This window comes from Mustelus asterias, chromosome 5 (genome assembly GCF_964213995.1).
Source record: "Mustelus asterias chromosome 5, sMusAst1.hap1.1, whole genome shotgun sequence".
Lineage (NCBI taxonomy): Eukaryota > Metazoa > Chordata > Chondrichthyes > Carcharhiniformes > Triakidae > Mustelus > Mustelus asterias.
Window position 1 is genome coordinate 77,702,430 of NC_135805.1, and position 23,908 is coordinate 77,726,337.

General features: G+C 41.3%; 1 protein-coding gene across 2 annotated transcripts in view; it reads left to right on the forward strand.

Annotated features, from left to right (window-relative positions):
- akap7 (A kinase (PRKA) anchor protein 7) overlaps positions 1-23,908 on the forward strand; it is a 157,097-nt gene that overhangs the window by 10,772 nt on the left and 122,417 nt on the right. For both annotated transcript variants that reach the window (XM_078212860.1, XM_078212862.1), the window contains exons 2-5: positions 3,639-3,797; positions 13,426-13,565; positions 20,184-20,320; positions 22,589-22,749. In XM_078212860.1, the coding sequence (XP_078068986.1) occupies positions 3,639-3,797; positions 13,426-13,565; positions 20,184-20,320; positions 22,589-22,749 (597 nt within the window). The remainder of the gene's footprint in view (positions 1-3,638; positions 3,798-13,425; positions 13,566-20,183; positions 20,321-22,588; positions 22,750-23,908) is intronic.

The following is a 23,908-nucleotide window of genomic DNA, read 5'->3' on the forward strand; positions in this document are numbered from 1 at the left end:
ACAGCAGTTGTTGTGCCGAATAGTTCAGTTCTGCAAACCAGTTTTTGTATATTGTTCATGCTCTGTGACTAGCGAATTCTATATTGCTCTTTGGACTGATTGATTTTAAGGTACCCACGAGGAGTAAATAACTCTCTCTGCTGCAGAACACTTTATCTTTCTCAACCAGCATTGTAAGAAAGAAACCGAGTATTTTGACCCAGGGACATTTTATGGTTCATACTCTATACAAAGCCAAATAAAATGTCTATTTTATACAATTAGTGAAGGAAAGAACTTCAATTTCTATAATGTCTTAAATATCTTGAGCAGATCCCAAAGTGCTTGACAAATATTGATGTGCTTTTGAAATGTCGTCAACTGTCGAGCAGACAAATGCATCAGCCAGTTTTTTTTTGTGCAGGTCAAGATCCCGCAAACAGCAATGAGATAAATGACCTAATTACTTGTGGTAGTGATTTTGATTGAGGACAGGGCAGAACTTGCAGTTCTCCTCTGCTCTTATTCAGATAGTGCCATGGGATCTTCTAATCCTAACTGAGAGGGGAAATGGAACCTCAACATTGAAACATTTTCCAAAAGCACTAAAAACCAGAATGTGAATAACATTAACCAGTAAAGAGGTTGTGCAACTGATTCAACTTACACAATATGCGGATATTTTTGTGGTGTAAAATCTGAAAAGTTACTTTATACAGACCTGGCCCTTGAATATGTCTAAAAGATATTCACAATTTATAAAAGTTCCTTAATGTCAGCATGGTTTTGTGAAGTGTAATTGTGTTTGATTAATTGGCTGAAGTTCTTCAAAGGTGTAACAAGCAAAGTGGATAATGGGGATCCTGTAGATGTAGTATACCTGGATTTCCAGAAGGCATTTGGAAAAGAAGCCGCATAAAAGATTAATACACAAGGTTAGTTCACATGGGGTTGGGATAATTTATTAGCTTGGTTAGAATACTGGCTAACCGACAGAAAGCAGAGTCGGGACAAATGGGTCTTTTTCTGGTTGGCAAGATGTAACTGATGGGGTGCCACAGTGTTCGGTCCTCAGGCCTGAACTATTTACAATCTATTTTATAATGATTTGGATGTAGGGATAGAAGGTACTAAAGCTAAATTTGCAGATGAGACTAAAATAGGCGGGATAGTAAATTGTAATAAAGAGATAAGAATTTTACAAATGGATATGGACAGGTTCGGTAAATGGGCCAAAATGTGGCAGATGGAGTTTAATGTGGATAAGTGTGAGAGTTGTCTATTGGTGGAAAAATAGAAAAGCAACTTATTATCCAAATGGAGCCACAACAATATTGCTCCCTCAATGTCAGTAAAACGAAGGAGATAGTCATCGACTTCAGGTCGACATGCCCCTGTCTACATCAACGGGGATGAGGTGGAAGTGGTCAAGAGCTTCACGTTTTTACGTGTCCAGATCACCAACAACCTGTCCTGGTCCCTACACACCGATGCTATAGTTAAGAAAACCCACTAATGCCTCTACTTTCTCAGGCGGCTAAGGAAATTTGGCATGGCATGACTCTGTGTCCAGAACCAAGGGTCATGTGTCCAGAACCAGGAGTCACGGTCAGAGGATCCAGGATAAACGATTTAGGACAGTGGTGAGGACACGTTTCTTCATCCAAAGAGTGATGAGCCTGTGCAATTCATTACCACAGGAAGCGAAAGCATTGAATGTATTCAAGAGGCGGCTGGATATAGCACTTGGGGCGAATGGGATCATAGGGAAAAAGCAGGATTAGGCTATTGAGTTGGATGATTGTAATGAATGGCAGAGCAGGTGCGAAGGGCCAAATGGCCACCTCCTGCTCCTATCTTCTATGTTTCTTGACTCTCACCAACTTTTACAGATGCACCATAGAAAGCATTCTTTCTCGTTGTATCACAGTTTGGTATGGCTCCTGCTCTATCCAAGACCACAAGAAACTACAAAGGGTTGTGAACGAAGTCCAGTCCATCACACAAACCAGCCTCTCATCCATTGGCTCTGTCCACACTTCCTGCTGCCTCGGAAAAGCAGCCAGCATAATCAAGGACCCCACGCACCCCGGACTCAAGAATAGCTTCTTTCCTGCTGCCACGAGACTTAAGTTGATCTTTCTCTACACCCTAGCTATGATTGTAACACCACATTCTGCACCCTCTCCTCTCCTTCTCTATGTACCTTTTGCTTTGTCTGTATAGCACACAAGAAACAATACTTTTCACTGTATACTAATACATGTGACAATAAATCAACTCAAAGAGAGAGACTTCGTAGTGCTTCAGTGCAGAAGGATTTGGGTGTCCTCGTGCATGAATCACAAAACTAGTATGCAGGTAATACGATGGTAAAATGGAATTTTAGCATTCATAGCTAAAGAAATAGAACATAAAAGTAAGGAAGTGTTGCTGCAACTGTACAAGGCATTAGTGATATTGCACCTATGGTATTCTGTGTAGCTTTGGTCCTGTTACATGAGGAGGGATGTAGTTGCATTAGCGGCAGTTCAGAGAAGGTTTGCTAGATTGCTTTGAGAGATGAGGGGTTTATCTTATGAACAGAGATTGAGCAGTTTAGGCCTAAACTATCTAGAGTTTAGAAGAACAAGAGATCTATTTGATTTGATTTGATTTATTATTGTCACATGTATTAACATACAGTGAAAAATATTGTTTCTTGCGCGCTACGCAGACAAAACATACCGTTCATAGAGAAGGAAACGAGAGAGTGCAGAGTGTCTAGGGTGTAGAGATCTAATTGAGGTTTATAAGATGATAAAGGGTATTGACAGGGTAGACATAGAGAGGGTGTTTTCTCTTGTGGGCGAATGAATGGTCATAGAAATCATAGAAACCCTACAGTGCAGAAGGAGGCCATTCGGCCCATCGAGTCTGCACCGACCACAATCCCACCCAGGCCCTACCCCCACATATTTACCCGCTAATCCCTCTAACCTACACATCCCAGGACTCTAAGGGGCAATTTTTAACCTGGCCAATCAACCTAACCCGCACATCTTTGGACTGGTTTTAAGATGGGTGGTGGCAGATTTGAAACAGAGATGAGGAGAAATTACTTCTCTTAAATGATTGTGTATCTGTGGAATTCCCTCCCTCAGAGTGCAGTGGGTGCTGGGACATTGCTAATTTGTCTGTCGCCTCCTTAAATTTACTCAAATCAGTTGAAGGGTTTATGGAGAAAGGGCAGGAAAGTGGAATTAAGGCCGAGACAAGATCAGCCATGATGGTATTGATTAGTGGAGTGGCTCGAGGGGCTGAATGGTCTACTCCTGCTCCGAGTTCTTATGTTCTTACGAATATAATGAATATTTCCTCCATTGTTTTCATTGAACAGAGTGCAGTATTGTCTGAGAATGCTCTGGTTTATTGAAGAACTGCTGTGCCATCCAAGCATAAAATAAATCCTGTCCCGGTTGCCACCAACGGACCTCTACATATGTAAATCATGTTGTCATAATTTCTCATTTGTATTCCAGATGGCTAAGGATTAGTGATTGCTTTGACCTAGTTCCTCAGTCAATCAGCTTGATTTTATACAAATATTCTTATTAAATGTTATGGTATGCAATTCTTATGGTGTGCACTTTTTATTAATGACACTTATTTTTGCATAGATGTTCCTGAAGAGACACAAAAAACAGTGAAAAAGGAAAAAAAGAGGCTGAAGCCAAGAAAGAGGAAAAAAAATGCAGCTGCTGCTCCAAAGAATGAAATCAGTTATTTACTGGCAGAACTTCCGTTTTCACAAGCAGAAATCAGGGAAGAATATGGATGTAAGTTTTTTTTGTATTTAATGATATGGTTCTACTTTTCACATGTTTGTCATGATCTTGGGGACAACAGCCTGGATTTTACTGTAAGAATAACGATGAACCTATTGTACTCACTGTTACTTTGAAGTAAACCGAATAAAGACTTTTGGCATTTGTACATACACAGTAAAATGTGGAAATCTGGAGGTTACTGTACACTTAGCCCTGCTGCTCGACACTGAAACACATGAAGGGTATGAAATTGCGATACTTACTCATTAAACTCATCAACAAAAGTTGATGCTTGCCCGTTCAAGTGCAAATCACTTCCCTGACACTGACGAGTAACTTTTAGAAGTGTAGAACCTTGTTCCGTCATATTTTAATTGCAGTTGGAGATTTAGAAATATCTTTTCCCTCTCGTCTTTCTTTCCCTTCACTTTGTTTTCTGAAAATTATTTTGCATTGAATTATATATTCACATTTACACTTCCTGGTTTAGACCCTGCAATCAGATTGATTGAAGAGACATTCTGTGCTCACATAGGTTCTGGACCCCAGCAGAGTGCGCAGCATTGTTTCAGGCAGACAACTATATGTTGTGACAGAAAATCCCATAAATTCTCTTTTTTTAAGCGAGGATTTGAACTGTATGTCTCCTTCATGCTCTCTTGTCAGCAGTTTGCACCATATAGGAAATAGAGTATTGAGGCAGGTACCCACCTCTCACTGGAAGAGTAGTTTCTCGTTAAAACTTTTTTTTCCTGATCAAAACTTCTTGTTTTGGATGTTCGTTCACAGCAAGTAACTTTTGTTGTGGTCGATCTATTATGGTAGAAGTGTCAGGTGGTAAGAGCAAATTGAATTTGGTTTTCAATTTCCTCTTTCAAAACAATATTTCAGGTGAGTTTTGTGTTGTTGCGTGGGCTGTGTTTCTGTAGAATACGAGTAAGTTGTTTATTCATATCTTTCAATTGTTCCTGGAAAGTCATTATGATCTCTTTGTAAAGGTTGTCTTGGCCAATCTCATGGGTGAAGTGGTTGAAGAGGTGTGGAGTATTTTGTATCCTTGCATAAGATTGATACTGTCCTAATCTTTCTTCAACCTGTGAGTCTTGTCCTGGCCACCAGAAATAAATCCTTGAGAGTGCTTTCATATGTACGATTCCTGGATGTCCTTTGTGAAGTTGATCCAGTATGTGATGCACTCTAATCCCCCATAGTAGTACTCAGTTTTGTACCGATAACTGAAGTTCCCTTGTTCGGTACGGTTTGAATTCTGGATTCCTCCTCTCTTTATCCAGTGGTGCCCATGACCTTCCTCATTATTGGATCTGACCACATGCGCCTTTGCCCTTGAGAGGCTGTAACAGGTACAACTATCAAGCTTGGAAAAGTACGAGATGTTCACATAGCTCTCCTGTGGTTCAACTTTGTCCTGAATTGATATACATGATAGCATAGGGAGGTTAGTTAGGAAGGTTCAGTCGCTGGGTATACATGGGGAGGTAGTAAATTGGATTAGACACTGGCTCAATGGAAGAAGCCAGAGAGTGGTTGTGGAGGATTGCTTCTCTGAGTGCAGGCCTGTGACTAGTGGTGTGCCGCAGGGATCGGTGTTGGGTCCATTGTTGTTTGTCATCTATATCAATGATCTGGATGATAATGTGGTAAATTGGATCAGCAAATTTGCTGATGATACAAAGATTGGAGGTGTAGTGGACAGTGAGGAAGGTTTTCAAAGCTTGCAGAGGGATTTGGACCAACTAGAAAAATGGGCTGAAAAATGGCAAATGGAATTTAACGCAGACAAGTGTGAGATATTGCACTTTGGAAGGACAAACCAAAGTAGAACGTACAGGGTAAATGGTAGGACTCTGAAGAGTGCAGTTGAACAGAGGGATCTGGGAATCCAGGTACAGAATTCCCTACAAGTGACGTCACAGGTGGGTAGGGTCGTAAAGAGTGCCTTTGGTACATTGGCCTTTATAAATCGGAGTATTGAGTATAAAAGTTGGAGTGTTATGGTAAGGTTATATAAGGCATTGGTGAGGCCAAATTTAGAGTATTGTGTACAGTTTTGGTCACCTAGTTACAGGAAGGATGTAAATAAGGTTGAAAGAGTGCAGAGAAGGTTCACAAGGATGTTGCCGGGACTTGAGAAGCTGAGTTACAGAGAGAGATTGAATAGGTTGGGACTTTATTCCCTGGAGCGTAGAAGAATGAGGAGAGATTTGATAGAGGTGTATAAGATTTTGATGGGTAAAGATAGAGTGAATGCAAGCAGGCTTTTTCCACTGAGGCTAGGGGAGAAAAAAACCAGAGGTCATGGGTTAAGGGTGAAAGGAGAAAAGTTTAAAGGGAATATTAGGAGGGGCTTCTTCACGCAGAGAGTGGTGGGAGTGTGGAATGAGCTGCCGGATAAAGTGGTAAATGCGGGGTCACTTTTAACATTTAAGAAAAACTTGGACGGGTTCATGGATGAGAGGGGTGTGGAGGGATATGGTCCAAGGGCAGGTCAGTGGGACTAGGCAAAAAATGGTTCGGCACAGACAAGAAGGGCCAAAAGACCTGTTTCTGAGCTGTAATTTTCTATGGTTCTATGATAGAGCATCGGAGTTTGCATGTTGCTCAGATGGTCTGTATTTAATCTCATCATTATGCACTGATAAGATGAGGCACCATCTGCAAACAACTCACAGTTAGAGATGGTATTCCTTTGTATGAACTAAAGGCCTATTGTCTGTAACCAAGATAAAATGTCTTCCATACAAATAACAATTAAATCTCTTGCTTACAAAAACTATACTCAGGCTTTCTTTTCCAATTGAGCATAATTTTGTTCACTTGTGTCAACGTTCTCAAAGCAAAAGCTATGGGTCTTTCATCTCCTTTTGGCATTATATGATTATATGACAGACAACAGCACCCACCCCACAGGACGATGCGTCACATGCAAGTTGTATTTTTACGTTCGGGTTGAAATGACTTCTGATTTCGTTAGCATATTTTGGATTTCATTATATGCATTTTTGCAGTCTTTTGACCAACTCAATTGTTGGTTTGCACATAATTATGTAGGGGTTTTAATATGGTAGCGAGATTTGGAATATATTTTCCGAGTCCTAAGAAAGACCTCAATTGAGATGTAGTCTGTGCCAGCACATCCAAAATCACAGATATCTCCTTTGATTCCTTGTGGAGTCCATCTTTATCAATTATATGGTCTAGATAGCCTATTGATAACATGAAATTTGCATTTTTCTTCACACTAAGATTGTGCTTCTCTAAACATTCCAGTGTTTCTTTTAAATTCTGTAAATATTCCTGTTCATCTTTGCCCATGATTAAAATGTCTTCCAAATAACACTGGACTCTATTAGAGCCACTTAGGATTTGATCTATTGAATTTTGGAATACAAAATTTGGATACAAAATTGGCTGGATGACAGAAGCCAGAGGGTGGTTGTGGAGGGTTGGTTTTCAAACTGGAGGCCTGTGACCAGCGGTGTGCCTCAGGGATCGGTGCTGGGTCCACTGTTATTTGTCATTTATATTAATGATTTGGATGAGAATTTAGGAGGCATGGTTAATAAGTTTGCAGATGACATCAAGATTGGTGGCATAGTGGACAGTGAAGAAGGTTATTGAGGATTGCAGCGGGATCTTGATCAATTGGGCCAGTGGGCTGACGAATGGCAAATGGAGTTTAATTCAGATAAATGCGAGGTGATGCATTTTGGTAGATCGAACCAGAGCAGGACTTACTCAATTAATGGTAGGGCCTTGGGGAATGGTATAGAGCAAAGAGATCGAGGGTACAGGTTCATGGCTCCTTGAAAGTGGAATCACAGGTGGACAGAATAGTGAAGAAGGCATTCAGCATGCTTGGTTTCATTGGTCAGGACAGGAGTTGGGATGTCTTGTTGAAGTTGTACAAGACATTGGTAAGGCCACACTTGGAATACTGTGTACAGTTCTGGTCACCCTATTATCGAAAGGATATTATTAAACTAGAAAGAGTGCAGAAAAGATTTACTAGGATGCTACCGGGACTTGATGGTTTGCGTTCTAAGGAGAAGCTGGATAGACTGGGACTTTTTTCTCTGGTGCCTAGGAGGCTGAGGGATGATCTTATAGAGGTCTATAAAATAATAAGGGGCAGAGATAAGGTAGATAGTCAATATCTTTTCCCAAAGAAAGGAGAGTCTAAAATTAGAGGGCATAAGTTTGAGGTGAGAGGGGAGAGATACAAAAGGGTCCAGAGGGGCAATTTTTTCACATGGAGGGTGGTGAGTGTCTGGAACAAGCTGCCAGAGGTAGTAGTAGAGGTAGGTACAATTTTGTCTTTTAAAAAGCATTTAGGTAGCTACATGGGTAAGATGGGCATAGAGGGATATGGGCCAAACGTGGGTAATTGGGACTAGCTTAGTGGTTAAAAACAAAGGGACGCATGGACAAGGTGGGCCGAAGGGCCTGTTTCCATGCTGTAAATCTCTATGACTCTAATAAGGCTAGGGCCGAAGGGCCTGTACTGCACTGTAATGTTCTATGTTCTATTATTCTGAACAGTCGATATTTATTCTAGAACAACCCTTTGTGAGTAACAATCGTCAGCAGTGGTTGTGACTTGGTCGCCACCTTCATTTGGATGTATCCTTGGGACAAATCTATCTTACCGAACTATTTACTTCCAGACAATCCAGCGAATAGGTCCTCAATTAACGGTAGGGAGTACCGGTTGACAGACAGTACTGGAATTATTGTCGCTTTCAAATCACTGCAAATTCTTATAGAACCATCTAGTTTAATGACAGGGATGACTGGAGTTGCCCTATTGCTCGTGGTTATGATTTGATCACTCCATCTTTGATTAATTTTTCATTTTCCATTTCAACTTATGGCACAGTTCTTGCCTTCAAGTATTTTGGAGTACTATCAAGTTTTATCTTAAATTGTGCCTCGACTTCGGTCATCTCCCCTATTTTCAAATACCACCTTTATTTTTCTAAGAATTTCTCTAATGTGTTCTTTCCATCAAGCATTCTTTCTGGTTGTATCACAGCTTGGTGTGGCTTCTGCTCTGCCCAAGACCACGAGAAACTACAAAAGGTTGTGAATGTAGCCCAATCCATCACGCAAACCAACCTCCCATCTACACTTCCCGCTGCCTCGGCAAAGCAGCCAGCATAATTAAGGACCCCACCCACCTCGGACATTCTCTCTTCCACCTTCTTCTTTTGGGAAAAAGATCCAAAAGTCTGAGGTCATGTACCAACCGACCCAAGAACAGCTTCTTCCCTGCTGCTGTCAGACTTTTGAATGGACTTACCTTGCATTAAGTTGATCTTTCTCTGCACCCTAGCTATGACTGTAACACTACATTCTGCACTCTCTCGTTTCCTTCTCTACAAATGGGTTTGTTTCGTCTGTATAGTGTGCAAGAAACAATACTTTTACTGTATGTTAATAAATGTGACAATCAAAAGCCTCCATCGATGAAATCTGAATCTCTATGCTATGATTATGCTATGAGGGGAGATCTAATAGAGGTATACAAGATTATGAAGGGTATAGATAGGGTGAACAGTGGGAAGCTTTTTCCCAGGTCGGAGGTGACGATCACGAGGGGTCACGGGCTCAAGCTGAGAGGGGCGAAGTATAACTCAGACATCAGAGGGACGTTTTTTACACAGAGGGTGTTGGGGGCCTGGAATGCGCTGCCAAGTAGGGTGGTGGAGGCAGGCACGCTGACATCGTTTAAGACTTACCTGGATAGTCACATGAGCAGCCTGGGAATGGAGGGATACAAACGATTGGTCTAGTTGGACCAAGGAGCGGCACAGGCTTGGAGGGCCGAAGGGCCTGTTTCCTGTGCTGTACTGTTCTTTGTTCTTGATTAAAGGTTTGGGTGAAATTCCCTATAGGTTTTTGTACCAGGTTTGGCAGAATGGACTAGACTTTGCAGTGGAGTGAAGGATTTTCTGTCCCATTACATTCAAGAAAGTTGCTACTCTAATCCAGTATCTTATTAGCAGTAAGGTAATATTGAAATCTCTCTTCACGGGTGCTCCAGGATTCCTTATTTATTCATTAGTCACAAGTAGCCTTATATTAACACTGCAATGAAGTTACTGTGAAAATCCCCTAGTTGCCACACTGGCATCTGTTCGAGTACACTGGCCAATACACGTCTTTCGGACTGTGGGAGGAAACCGGAGCACCTGGAGGAAACCCACGCAGACACAGGGAGAACACGCAGACTCCGCACAGAGAGTGACCCAAGCCGGGAATCGAACCCAGGTCCCTGACACTGTGAGGCAGCCGTGCTAACCACTGTGCCACCGTGATTCCACATTCTCATCGAATGGTTCCATAGCATCAGCTTTTCCCACCATTACAGTTACTAATTCTTAAGTTGTAGTACTTTCCTTAACTTTTCCTGCCCTCTAATTTTGTTTTTCTTCCAATTTAATTTATATTATTTCTGTTGTTGTTTCTTTCTTGGTTAGACTAGCTTTAAGAACATTTCACCTCTCCCCTTTTTTTTCCAAACACCAATCTGTTTAAAACCAGGAGATTTCAACTTTAATTCTGTTTAATCCTGGTTACTGTTGCATTATTCATTTTCCTTTTGGAGTAATTGCTTCTCCAAAAAGCAACTTTTCTCTCTCTCCCTCACTGAGTTCGAGGACCCAAAGCTGCAGCTCGCCACGGGTGAAGGCGTGCAGCTGGAAAGGACACCCCATATTTGGTAAGTGACTTGTTTTTACACAGCCTGTTCCCTTATTTTCTATGAACACATCGACTAGTGTTACTGTCGGTGTGCTGGCTGAAAAATTTTTTTTTGTTTCCCGTCTCCGACTCTCCTAGTGCTTCCGAGGTCACAGTCCGGAGTGCTTTATATCAATTTAAAAAAGTAATGTACATCCTTAGCAAAGGCCCAAACCTGTTTCCAATGGACAGATTCACCGCACTTCAATACATGGGGGAGTGGTGTCCTGAAAATCGATCCTTGACTTGAGGTTCTGGTCTGAATTGTTTCTTCTGACTATTTTTATTGGAACAGCATCTTGGTCGTCAAGGTGGCACAGTAGCACAGTGGTTAGCACTGCTGCTTCACAGCTCCAGGAACCTGGGTTCGATTCCCGGCTTGGGTCACTGTCTGTGTGGAGTTTGCACATTCTCCTCATGTCTGCGTGGGTTTCCTCCGGGTGCTCCGGTTTCCTCCCACAGTCCAAAGATGTGCGGGTTAGGTTGATTGGCCATGCTAAAATTGCCCCTTAGTGTCCTGGGATGCGTAGGTTCGAGGGATTAGTGGGTAAATATGTAGGGATATAGGGGTAGGGCCTGGGTGGGATTGTGGTCAGTGCAGACTCGATGGGCTGAATGCCCTCTCTCTGTGCTGTAGGGTTTCTAAGATTCTAAGAATTGTGGTCTAAGATTGGTCTTTGTCGACGATCTTGATAAAAAACACATCTTGTCGCAAATTTTGTCTTTTACTGTTATATTCTAAAGTGATGTGGAGATGCCGGCGTTGGACTGGGGTAAACACAGTAAGAGTTTTAACAACACCAGGTTAAAGTAGAAACTTGAACTTGGTGTTGTTAAAACTCTTACTATATCCTAAAGTGGTCAGCTCACTTTAACAGCAAAGATAAAAGAAAGAAAAGGTTGCCACACGGGATTACTTAACCAGTTCGTGGAGCTTTAATAGATAGCTGTTGCCAGCTTGCAGTCCAAGATGGAAAAAAGGGAAAATTTCCCAGATGCCTCTGATGATGTCACCATATAATCATGTGACACACTATACAGACATGCATTGGTTTACAATATGTAAAATTTAAAGTTTATTCGTGTCACAAGTAGCTTACATTAACACTGCAATGACGTTGTGACGCGGTGAAAATCTCCTAGTCGCCACACTGCGGTACCTGTTCGGATACACTGAGGGAAAATTTAGCATGACCAATGTGCCTAAACAGCACATCTTTCAGACTATGGGAGGAAATCAGAGCACCCGGTGGAAACACATGCAGACACGGATAGGTTGTGCAGACTCCACACAGATAGTGACCCAAGCTGTGAATCAAACCCGGGTCCCTGGCACTGTGAGGCAGCTATGCTATAACAATGTCTTTCCAGCTAATTTGTTCCACTAATGCTTATTTTATGTTCCAGAGTTGCTTCAAGGAGTTGTGCATTAAAATGTTCTTTGGGGACTTGATTTGCACTGCAGGGTGGATTCAGAGCACAGGCAATGGTGTGGGGAAAATATTAGGTTGTCTGTATGTCGTTATTCAAAGTGACAGCTGTAAGCATAGATTTTTAGCTGGGGTCATTTCTGATTTCTGAATAAGGCTATGCAGGCTATATATGTAAAATTTAATTGGCCAGTACAAATGGTCTGCGCATTCAGTCCACTAATTAAAAAGGGAAAAAAAAGTGACCTTGTAAATTCTTTGCTTTCTTTGCTATAGGTGCTTTTGGAAGCTCAAAGGTGCAAAGTAAATGCAGATGCTTTATTCTTTCTTATTTGCCAGGGTGTTCAACACCAACAGTGGCCATCGTTCTGATGAGCTGCTACTGATCATTTTGCCTCCAGAAGTGTAAAATTATCTCTCATGGGTTGTAATATGAATGTGAAATCGTCTCAAAGAAAAGCCCCGTAATTGCAATTAAGTCAACAGCAATAAAGCAGCACGTTGATCTAAAAGTAAACACTTTCATTGTTTAGCTTCAGAGTCAAGTACCCATTTATGTTTTTTTAAAAAAGGTATCAATGAATTAAGAAAAAATGGAGTCTCTTTTAACCCGAGGCAAATGCAGCAGCCAGATTTTGAAAAGTGAAGTACAAGAAAAGACCCACTAACCTGTTTTGGTAGAGTTGATTGAAGGATGGATGTTGGCCAGGACACTGGGAGAACTCTTCACTGGTGCCATGGGATTTTTTACAAACCATTTGAGAGGGCATGTCAGCCTGGGATTAATGGCTAATTTGACAAACAGCATCACCGACAAAAGTGGCAGTCATCCAGTACTGCAATGCACTGTCAACCGAGATAGGATTCTCATGTCCCAGTAATTTGTTGAGATGCATGACAAGCGTGTGCTTTCAATTTGAATGCTCCCTATGAAATTTGGCGAAGCACAGTGACACTGAATTTGATGCTGGTTAAAATGTTTTTTTTTGCATTTCTGCCTTAAGTTTGGCTGCTTGGACATAATTTAGAGGAAGAGTTGTAAAGAAAAAGTTGAGAATTTACTATGTGGACCTGTTGTGTAAATTAGTGATTTTTGCATGAATATCTTTAAAAAAAAATAAAGATAAATAAAGTGAGTTTCATTGTGCTGTCAGGGTTTTCAGTCGGCTTGGCTTGGCATCCTCTTTTGCACAAGTACAAAAGTATTTTTATTACTAAATTACCTTATTTAAAAATATTAGACTGCAATGGACAACGGGAGCAGTATGGAGTTCAGTAATAAGGAATGTTAAAATATCTCCTTGCTTCAGATCCTGTGATGTGGTTTGTGTTGTCTCATGAGCAATCCATGATAAAGTTTTATCTATGCTAAATTTAGCTCAGACCATAGAGCACAGTTTTAAACATTCCGATGTTTATACTTTTTGTTGTTTTTTTTTAATCAGTCACGACAGAATCTGAAAAGATTTCAAAGAAAAAGAGAAAGCGTACTTTAGGTGGTGAGAATGAAGAAGATGTCAGTCGGAAAAAGAAGAAGAAGGCTCATCCCAATTACTTTCTATCTATCCCAATAACAAATCCAAAGGTAAATAATTTCATGTTGATGTTATAAACATAATTCGTTTAAAAGTTTATTTATTTGTGTCACAAATAGGCTTACATTAACACTGCAATGAAGTTACTGTGAAAATACCCGAGTCGTCACACTCCGGCGCCTGTTAGGGTACGCCGAGGGAGAATTTGGCATGGCCAGTGCACCTAACCAGCATGTCTTCGGGCTGTGGGAGGAAACCGGACCACCCGGAGGAAACCCACGCAGACACTGGGAGAACGTGCAGACTCCGCCCAGACAGTGACCCAAGCCGGGAATCAAACCCGGACCCTTGCAAAGTGAGACACCAGTGCTAACCACTGTGCTGCCATGCCACCCGTTGTTACGAGCAATATGTAAATTTAAACTCAATAACTTAGTAATGAGAACTATTCCATTCTCTCGAACAGTGTCTCTTTGTAAGCAAGCTCTTATCACTTAAATTGTATTACTTCATAAAGAGCTCAAATGCTTAAATTTTGAAAAGAACAGTTTGTAGTGATCGTATTATCTTGTAATAGCTGGATATCGCGATTTTATGAACTTTAGAATTGGCCACATGATCCACAATGGTCTGTTCCAGTCATGCACATTCCTAGATTCTGAAGAATTCATTCATATCCGGACCTATCATCAGACCACTAATTCTCAGTAGATTCTTCTTAATCATATTTGCTTATAATTTCTGTACTGTTTTCCTCAGGGATCTGAATGTTAACAATCATATTAAAATTCTACCGCAAATTGCTGTTTGTAATTATTCGCAAAATACATTAGTGAAATCTCAACGTTTTGAATATCAACTAAGGGAGATTTAACCAATTTCTAGGCTATTTTAATATAGTAAGCATATCACACGAAGATAAGACCTTTCCAGTTCATTGGGCGCCACGTTCACCTTCAGTTCTGCTCCCTCCCACCCCTGATCTCACATCGCTCCTGCCTCCGTCCACCCTCACCCCACAGAACACAAAGGCAGAAGTAACAAAAACACACATTGATCACAGCCTTGGTGCTTTTTAACTTTTAACAGCGTGCCCATATGAATAATTGCTGAATTGAACTCCGAGCTTACCTCTTGTCAGAATGACAGTAAAGATGGTCTTTTTATTCATTCATGGAATATGGGAGTCACTGGCTGGTCAGCATTTATTGCCCATCCCTAGTTGCCCTTGAAAATGAGTGGCTTGCTAGGCCATTTCAGAGGGTAGTTGAGAGTCAAATACATAGCTGTGGCTCTGGAGTCGCATGTAAGCCAGGCCAGGTATGGACGACAGATTTCCTTCCCGAGAGGACATTAGCGAACCAGATAAGTTTTTCCGACAATCAACAATGGTTTCATGGTCATCAGTGGAGTCTTAATTCCGGATTTTTAAAATATTGAATTCAAATTCCACCATCTGCCGCGGCGTGATTCGAACCCGGGTCCCCAGATCATTAGCTGAGTTTCTGGATTAATAATCTAGTGATAATTCCACTTGGCCACTGCCTCCCCAATCGCGATGTGCGAGTCTTGAGGTGAGCAAACATGGAATTTGCTGATGAGCAACGAGATGGAAAAATCAGCCGATGGCATCAGGCTAGTGCAGGACAGAATGAGCCAGTCCAGTGCAGGAATACTCCAATCAGCAAGATGCATATGCTGTCAGCCAGTATATTTCAGAGCCTCATTCAGTTTCAAAAAAGTTCCTTACCTTCTCTCCCAAAATCAAATAAATTATTGCTGTAAATTCACATGAGTGGAGTGTCCAGGAAATCCAGGTCCAATATCAGTGACTTTGTCTGCAGGATTCTGTTCTTTGTCCTAAAGACTTTCTGAAGGCCAGTCTTGAGAGTGATGGTAGTTAGACGTATCAACATGTGACCAGCTGCAGTCATTGTACCGGACCAGCCATGGTCCATTTTGAAAAACAGAATTTTAACAAGCGAATATGGGGGAGGGACAGATTTTTAAGTTTTCTTGCTTCACCTCTTGTTGGCGTGGAATCTTAGCTTTTTTTCTTCTAAAAATCATCAATTACATCAGCATAGGTAAAATTGGGTGAAGGTGCATTTTAAACCATCAATATTGCTAAACTCAAAATTTCCTGACTCGTCATGCTTCACAAATAATTTTGTAACTCTTTTCAAGACGGAAAAAGAAAGTTTACCGAATGCATTTATTTATGGCAAAGTTGTATTGGAAAAATACTAGCCTTTGAAGTGTTCAGTCCATTGTTCATGACCTGGGTTATTTGGGGCCTTCAAGAAAGCCATGACCTGGAACAGCATTGAGGATTTGACTTTTGGAGAATAAATATGAAGCTGGAATTTGTGTGATTTTTGGGTGTTCTGTATGCACCGTTGAGTTATAGGACATGGGTTTGTACCTGCGATGCGATCTTCTGCAGTTTGTGTTTTATTTGACTGTTGGAAACCCTGACTGTGATATGCAGGCTTTCATTTTTTTCCACCCGTTGGGTAGCAGGTTGAAAAACATTATTGACAATATATCTAGAAGCAGATTGGCCGATCTCTTGACTGGTTGGGTAGTGATTGAAGTGCGTGGATTGCAAAGGGAGAAAACAGTGGCTCAGATTTCGTAGTTGGCAATGGTGCTTGCCACTGACCTCAAAATGCTGGCTCTGTTCTGTCTCTGAAGGTGCTTTTAGAACTGCTGAGATTTTCCAGCATTTTCTGTTGAAAATGCAGTAATTTGCTTTTATCATTGATTGAAGAAAGCAGCCCACAGAGATCTAGTGCTCTCTGGCATACATTTTCCCTCTTCATTCAGTTTGGTGCCAAGCCAAGGGGACTTCCGGGTGTCCAACAGTAGTAAAGCAGGGTAAGCAGCCAATCACGTTGAAGTATTCTCAAGGACAGCAAAGGAGGCAGTAAAATGCACTATTTATTAGAACCATAGAAACATTATAGCACGGAAAGAGGCATTCAGTCTATCACATCTGCCCCAGTCAAGAATGAGAAATAAAAATTGCTGCTCCTTTTAATCCCACCTTTAAATGAGTTGATGATTTTGGTCTCCCACCATCAAACCAGGCAGTGAATTCCAGATGTGAGATTTTTCCTTGGGTCCCCCCAATTCTTTTCCCAGTCGCCTGAGATCTGTGTCCCCTGGTAATTGATCTTGCTACGGGAAACAGTACTTTCCTGCCTACTGTATCTAGGCCCCTCATAATCTTGTACACTTCAATTAAGTCAACCCTCAGTCTCCTTTGTTCTCAGGAAAACAATTCCAGCCAATCAATGATAAAAGCAAATTACTGCACTTTCAACCGAAAATGCTGGAAAATCTCAGCAGTTCTGAAAGCACCTTCAGAGACAGAACAGAGCCAGCATTTTGAGTCTGGAAGATCCTTCATCCAGCCCATCAAATCTTTCCTCATCGCTGCAATTTTCAAGTCTTGACAACGTTCTTGTAAGTCTTTTCTGTACCCTCCCCAGAGCAATTAGATGTTTCCTGGAATCTGGCTACCAGAACTGTTTACAAAACTCCAGCTGTGGCCTAACCTGTATTTTTCTAGTTCTGGCATTACATCCCTGCTTTTGTAATCAGTACCTTGTCCAATTAAGGAAAGCATTCCATATACTTTCTTCATCTTATCCACTCGTCCTGCCACCTCAGGGACATGTGGACATGCACTCCAAGGTCTCTCACTTCCTCAACTCCTTCCATTATCCTCCCATTTAATATATATTCCCTCCCCAAATGCATTACCTCACACTTCTCTGGATTGAATTCCATTTGCTACTTTTTTGTCCATTCAACCAATTCTGGAGTTGACAGCTATTCTCTTCACTATCAACTACACAGCCAATTTTGGTGTCATCTGTAAATATCCTGATCATGTCTCCTACAGTTAAGTCCTGATCATTAACATATACACCAAACAGCAAGGGACCCAACATTGACGCCTGTGAAATTGATCAAGTCGGGTGGCAAGTGGTTAGCACTGCTGTCTCACAGCGCCAGGGACCTGGGTTCGATTCCTGGCTCAGGTCACTGTACGGAGACTGCACATTCTCCCCATGCCTGCGTGGGTTTCCTCCGGATGCTCCGGTTTCCTCCCACATTCCAAAGACGAGCTGGTTAGGTGCTTTGACCATACTAAATTCTCCCTCAGTGTACCCGAACAGGCGCCAGAGTATGACACCTAGGGGATTTTCACAGTAAATTCATTGCAGTGTTAATGTAAGCCTACTTGTGACACCAGGCAACTGAAACTTATTACTGAGCCAATTTTGGATCCAACTCCTGATATTCTTCTGAACCCTTAGGTTTTTACTTTTATGATCAGTTTGTCATGTTGGACTTTGCCAAATGCCTTACAAAAATCCATGTAGACATAATACGCTGTACTACCCTCATCAATGTTGCTTGTTACTTCCTCAAAAAATTTCGTTAAAATAGTAAGATGCAACCTTCCCTTAGCAAAACCATGCTGACTATCCCGGATCAATCCATGCCTCTCAGAATTGATTTTAATAATTTGCCCACCACCGAGGTCAGACTGAGCGGCTTGCAATTATCTGGCCCATCCCTTGCACCCTTTTTAAATAATGGAACAATGTTTGCAGATTTCCAATCCTCTGGTACCTCACACAAATCTCATTAGAATTGGAAAATTATCCTGTTTCACCTTATAGCAAATGCTGTTTCCTCCTTGGCTCCCTTTAACAGACTGGGACACAATCCACTGAAGCAGGAGTGAGCCATATCTCAGTGAAACACTGTGCACAGCAGTCTCTCAGCTCTCTTTGAAAAGTGAACCTGGCTTTAAGTTTGTTGAGCTTGTTTTCCAGAGATTGAACATTTGCCAGGAGTAAGCTGTGGTTGGGGTGGGGGGGTGGGGGGGGGGGGGGGGGGGGGGCCTTGGGACTGTGCTGTTTCCCTCTCTCTTGCAGGCCTGCACGTTTGCCACGCTTCTTGGAGTAACTGCTTCCTTTCATGCCTGGGAGACGGTCAGAGTGGTATGTGATGTTAAGGGTATAGGTGTATCCAGTGGGGTTCTTTGCTTTGGTCAGTGTGTGGATGGAAGATTTGTCACCTTATTTGCGGATCCTGTGTTGGTAGATGGATCTGTGCGGTCGGGCGATCCGGGTCACTGTCGGGTTGCGGTTTGGCTTTGGAGGTCGTACCCTGTCGGAGAGTCAGTACAGACTGGATAGGCCGAATGGCCCCCTTCTGCACTATAGGGATTCTAAGATTCTCTGAGTTTTGTATATCTGATAATTTGTGGGCTGACATGTTACAAAGGCAATGACATAGGGTTGTATTCTTTCTTTCATATCTATAATATCTTTTGAAACTCTATATTGAGTTTTATTTTGTTTCTACTGGTGGCACACATTCAAACATTACCTCGACATTGGGGCACACAACAAAAATCATTCTGTATGTAGATGGCAAAAATTAGACGGAATTAGACATTGGCAGGAACTAATGATGATGGCCTGAGGTGGCTGACCACGAGTTATCTTGGAAGACTTTTACTGCATGGAATTCAGATTCACAGCATTCTGTAATAATCTGCGTAATGCTTTGAAATAGTGAAAATAAATGCGTATTAAACGCTGGAATGTTGCCTCTCATACCAATGATGAAGCTCAGGCCAAACGACACTGACCTTCTTAGAACCCACAGTCCAGCCTAGCATTTTAATCGTGTTCTTTCATAGTAAGACTTTCAATTTTAAACTGCATAGCTTTACTTATCCCGTTTGGCTGCACATCTGTTCATACTGTGAGATTTTGTAGAATTGCCCGCAATGTTTTTATAATTATTTAATGGCCTCTTAAAAAAGAGTAATAATTAAACTAATAAATTCAGTGAGTTTGTGCATTCTGTGAATACTAGTCACAAGTTCCGTTACATTCATTCCAACTGAAAAACAAGATCCTTAATGATACTTATAATGGCTATTCAGAGTCTCCAGCTGAGCATACAATAAGTAATTGTTAGCGAGCTCCCTCTGTTGGCAAACTTGCGTTCATATCAGAATGATTTTTGTCCTTATCAAAGAACGCTTGCTCTGCAAAACATTAGATTTTTACAAAGGCGAAAAAATTACACACCCCCTCACCCCACTCCCCCAAGCTTTCAGTCATATTGCATTATCTTCATATAAAAATTGACTCTTTACTTTGATTGTTTTGGAGTGGGAAAGAATATATCAAAATGTAGTAATTTCAAGAAGAGCCAAAGGGGGTGTTCTGTCTGAATTGATAACCCAAGATGTTTGGAGAAAAACTGCCTGATGTGCTTTGGTATATGTATAATTACTCACTTTATGTTAAAATATTGTATAAGATGAAAATCTTTGTAAGTTCCATATTGCCAATTACTTCCGTTTCTGAAGATGTTCTGTGACACTGATGAGGGGGAAAAAAAACCTTTTGTTCTTGCCCTGATTTGAGATTCCTCTGATTTTTTTTTCCTCTGCAATCATTCGCACACATGTCATTGTGTGTCACTGTTAATCAAACTTGAATAAAAACTAAAGTTTCTTAGCGGATAATTTATTGCTCTGTATAGGTTATTTCTATCGCATATTGCTATAAATTTATTTTTTACGAGATTGATGTTTTCAAAAGCAAATTCTGTGATTACTTAAGATTGTAGATGGCATCAAGGCTGTGCAAGACATCGCGGTCCAAACGGATGAGAGACTCTCCAAGGCCATGATACCAGTTCCCTGTCTTCACGTCACCATTTTTGTGATGTACCTTGCAAATGAAATGGAGGTGATCAAGTGAGTAATTTCTTGAATGAACTCCTTGCAATGAATGCTGAACTGTGCAATAAAATTTAGTTTGTGTTACATGTATCTTGTATGTGCGGCACGGTAGCACAGTGGTTAGCACTGCTGCTTCACAGCTCCAGGGACCTGGGTTCGAATCCCGGCTCGGGTCGTGTGGAGTTTGCACATTCTCCCTGTGTCTGCGTGGGTTTCCTCGGGGTGCTCCGGTTTCCTCCCACAGAGCAAAGATGTGCGGGCTAGGTTGATTGGCCGTTCTAAATTGCCCCTTAGAGTCCTGGGATGCGTAGGTTAGAGGGATTAATGGGTAAATATGTAGGGATATGTGGATAGGGCCTGGGTGGGATTGTGGTTGGTGCAGACTCGATGGGCCGAATGGCCTCTTTCTGCACTGTAAGATTCTATGTATAGAAATTAATTGAATTGTCAAGCCAAATGTCCTCCTTCTTTGACAAAGCTTTGACAAAGGGTCATCTGGACTCGAAACATTAGCTCTTTTCTCTCCTTACAGATGCTGCCAGACCTGCTGAGATTTTCCAGCATTTTCTCTTTTGGATGCCCCTCTTCTGTGCTGTAGTCACTCGGAGTCTTATCAAACAACTATTCAGTATGATACTTTTCCACTCAGTAAATTATTTTTTTGCTTTTCCAACCACACACTATTCCTGGGCAAATTGTTTAAGTGTCTCGCTCTTAGAAAAAGATGAGTTTTTAAAATAATTTGCCCATCCCTAAGTTGCTGGAAGATTGAGGAGCAGAGAGAAGAGAGCTGAACCAAAAAAATTGATTACTTAATCAAATTGCTGCTTACCTGTATAGTGTTTTCCTCCTCATCTCACTGGTTTAGATACCATTTCTTTTTCTGATCTTTGAGTCTACTTGATTCACTATTCTGCCTTCTCTGTCCAGAAACATCCAAAGCTTCAGACTCCCCAACATATTTCACTTCACTACTGTTGGGAAAAAAAAATTAGAGAATATACTGGGTTTTTTTTTACATAGAAGAATCTTCTACAATAAATTTCCAAGCCTGGACTTCCCTCTGCATTTGTACCAAGAAACATGTATAATCTGAATATAAATCAACTAATGATGAAATGTCCATTTGAGTGCACAGGTGTTTATACTCTGATGATAATATGTCCAAGTCTCATTGATCTTTTGCAGTCAAACACCTCAGCCCACCGTCCTGAACAGATCTCTGCTCCCAAGTCATGCAGGTTTGAGTACACTCCAACTGCACTTGTTTAGAGGATCACTTCACATTGAACCAAGTTTTCATGAGTCATTTTTAAGTCTTTGTAAAAGAACTTCATCATCACTGAAACTTGGACCATATTTTCTGTTGTTTTTTATATATTTTTATAGCATACGGTGAGACAGTGGCATAGTGGTTATGTCACTGGACTAGTAATCCAGAGGCCCATGCTGATGCTCTGGGGATACAGGTTCAAATCCCACAATGGCAGCTTGGCCATTGCTTGAGTGGAACAGGCTAATAAGGATTTAAACCCTTCCCTTTGTTTATGTAAGCTGGTCGTCATTTAAAAAAAACAAGCAGTTCACTGATGTTCTTCCTTAACTGGTCTAGCTGACGTGACTCCAGACCCACAGCAGCTGTGTTCTAAAATGGCGTGGCAAGCCAATCAGTTCAAGGGAATTATGGATGGGCAGCAAATGATGGCCTTGCTAAATCCCATTAAAGAATAACTCAAAATAAGTCACGTCAAATACAGGTTCTTAAACGTTCTGTGTCTAATGTGCGTGAATAAAGATGAAATGAATTGAAATGGGGAAGACATCAAGTGCACTTTCAGGTTGAACTTCCAGGTTATGCCGACTGAGGAAATTCCATCACAGATTTTTGACTTTCCAATCCTTATCTCACCCATTTCTGCAGTTTAATATATAGTTAGAAGAAACAAAGACATAGATATTCCATCTTTATAGAACTAAAAAGACAAACACAGTTATTATTTACCCTTTTCATTGCCAGAAAGCTGTATTTAAGATCATACCAATTGTTCTTGGTGTTGTTTTCTATTTCAGACAGTGCTGTTTGCTCACGATTAGAATTGTCCTTTATTTGGGTGTTTGTCGCAGATGAAGCCGATACTTTAAGTAACCGCCAAAAATTTTTTTTGAACCTTTAGGAATTGGTACTTGGCCATTGCCAGAGCTTTTGCATGAGTGGAACAGGCCAATAAAGATTCAAACCCTTTCCTTTGTTTATGTAAGCTGTACGATTTTCTTCTCTGTTAGAGCAGTAAATGCTGTTGAAGAATGCAAGGAGATGGTGCAGAAAATCTTACAAGGAACACAGCTGGCCCTGCGAATTGAAGGGATTGCAGATTTTAGAGGTGAAGTGGTATTTGCACAGCTGGTGCAGAATGAACACCTGACAACACTAGCACATATTGCAGGTAAGAGGCTTGATTTATAATATAATACTCAAGAAAATGTATATGGTTTGGCAAATGTGCCAGCATTTCTGAATATTTATATCAAAATTTAAAGCAAATGTACTGGGAACTTGCTAATTTTTGAAATTGAATACTTCCTCCTTGAATACTTGCTGGCATACATGCCTAAAGGTACTGCTTTGATGTGGTTTTTCAAGGCTGGTGCTTCCTTGAATCTGGATTTTATTTATTAACATTTACTTTTGACTTGGAAATTCTATTTCCATTGCGTGTAAGATATAAGTGAGAATTGAATGTTCACCCTTTTTACTAGTGCCACTATTTATGTTTCACAACATTTTCTTTTTGTGATGCATCAAGCATTTTATTTTTGTAATGCATCAAAGTAAGCCGATTAAATTCACAGCGAATCAGCTGCAGTGCTGTCTGGTTCAACGCCTAATTAACAAACTCCGAGATATGAGTTATATTATAAGGATCGGCTTACGACAGTGCAGAGCTGACAAACAGGCTATAAGAATAGAAAATAGCGGAAATATTTACCAGGTCAGGGCAGTATGGGTCAGACGTGGTCAAGAGCCCTGTCAACCACAGTGGGTGGTTGAGGAAGAAGGAAGATGTATCGGCAGCGCTATTTTGGAAAGTAGCATCTTCGGAACAGACGCAGCAGTGGTGAAGGAACTGAGCGAATGGGATAGAGTCCTTACAGGATGTGGGGTGTGTGAAGAGCTGTAGTCAAGGTAGTTGTGGGAGTCAGTGGGCTTCTAATGGATGCTGGTGGACAGTTTATCATCAGAAATGGAGACAGAAAGGCCAAGGAAGGGAAGAGAAGTGTCAGAGATGGACCATATGACGGTGATAGAGGGGTGGAAATTGGAAGCAAATTCGATAAATTTTTCCAGCTCCAGATGATAGAATGAAGCGGCACCGAAATGGTCGTCGATGTACCGATAAAGGAGTTTTGGGAGGGGGCCGGGGGAGGACTGGAGCAGGGAATGCTCCATATAACCCATAAAGAGACGGGCATAACTGGGACCCATGCGGGTGCCCATAGCCACACCTTTCTTTTCTTTGCCTTATGTAAATTCTTATTCTACCTTTACTGGCTCCCTCTGTCCATCACCATACCAAACCACTTGTCTTCACATCTCCTTTGACC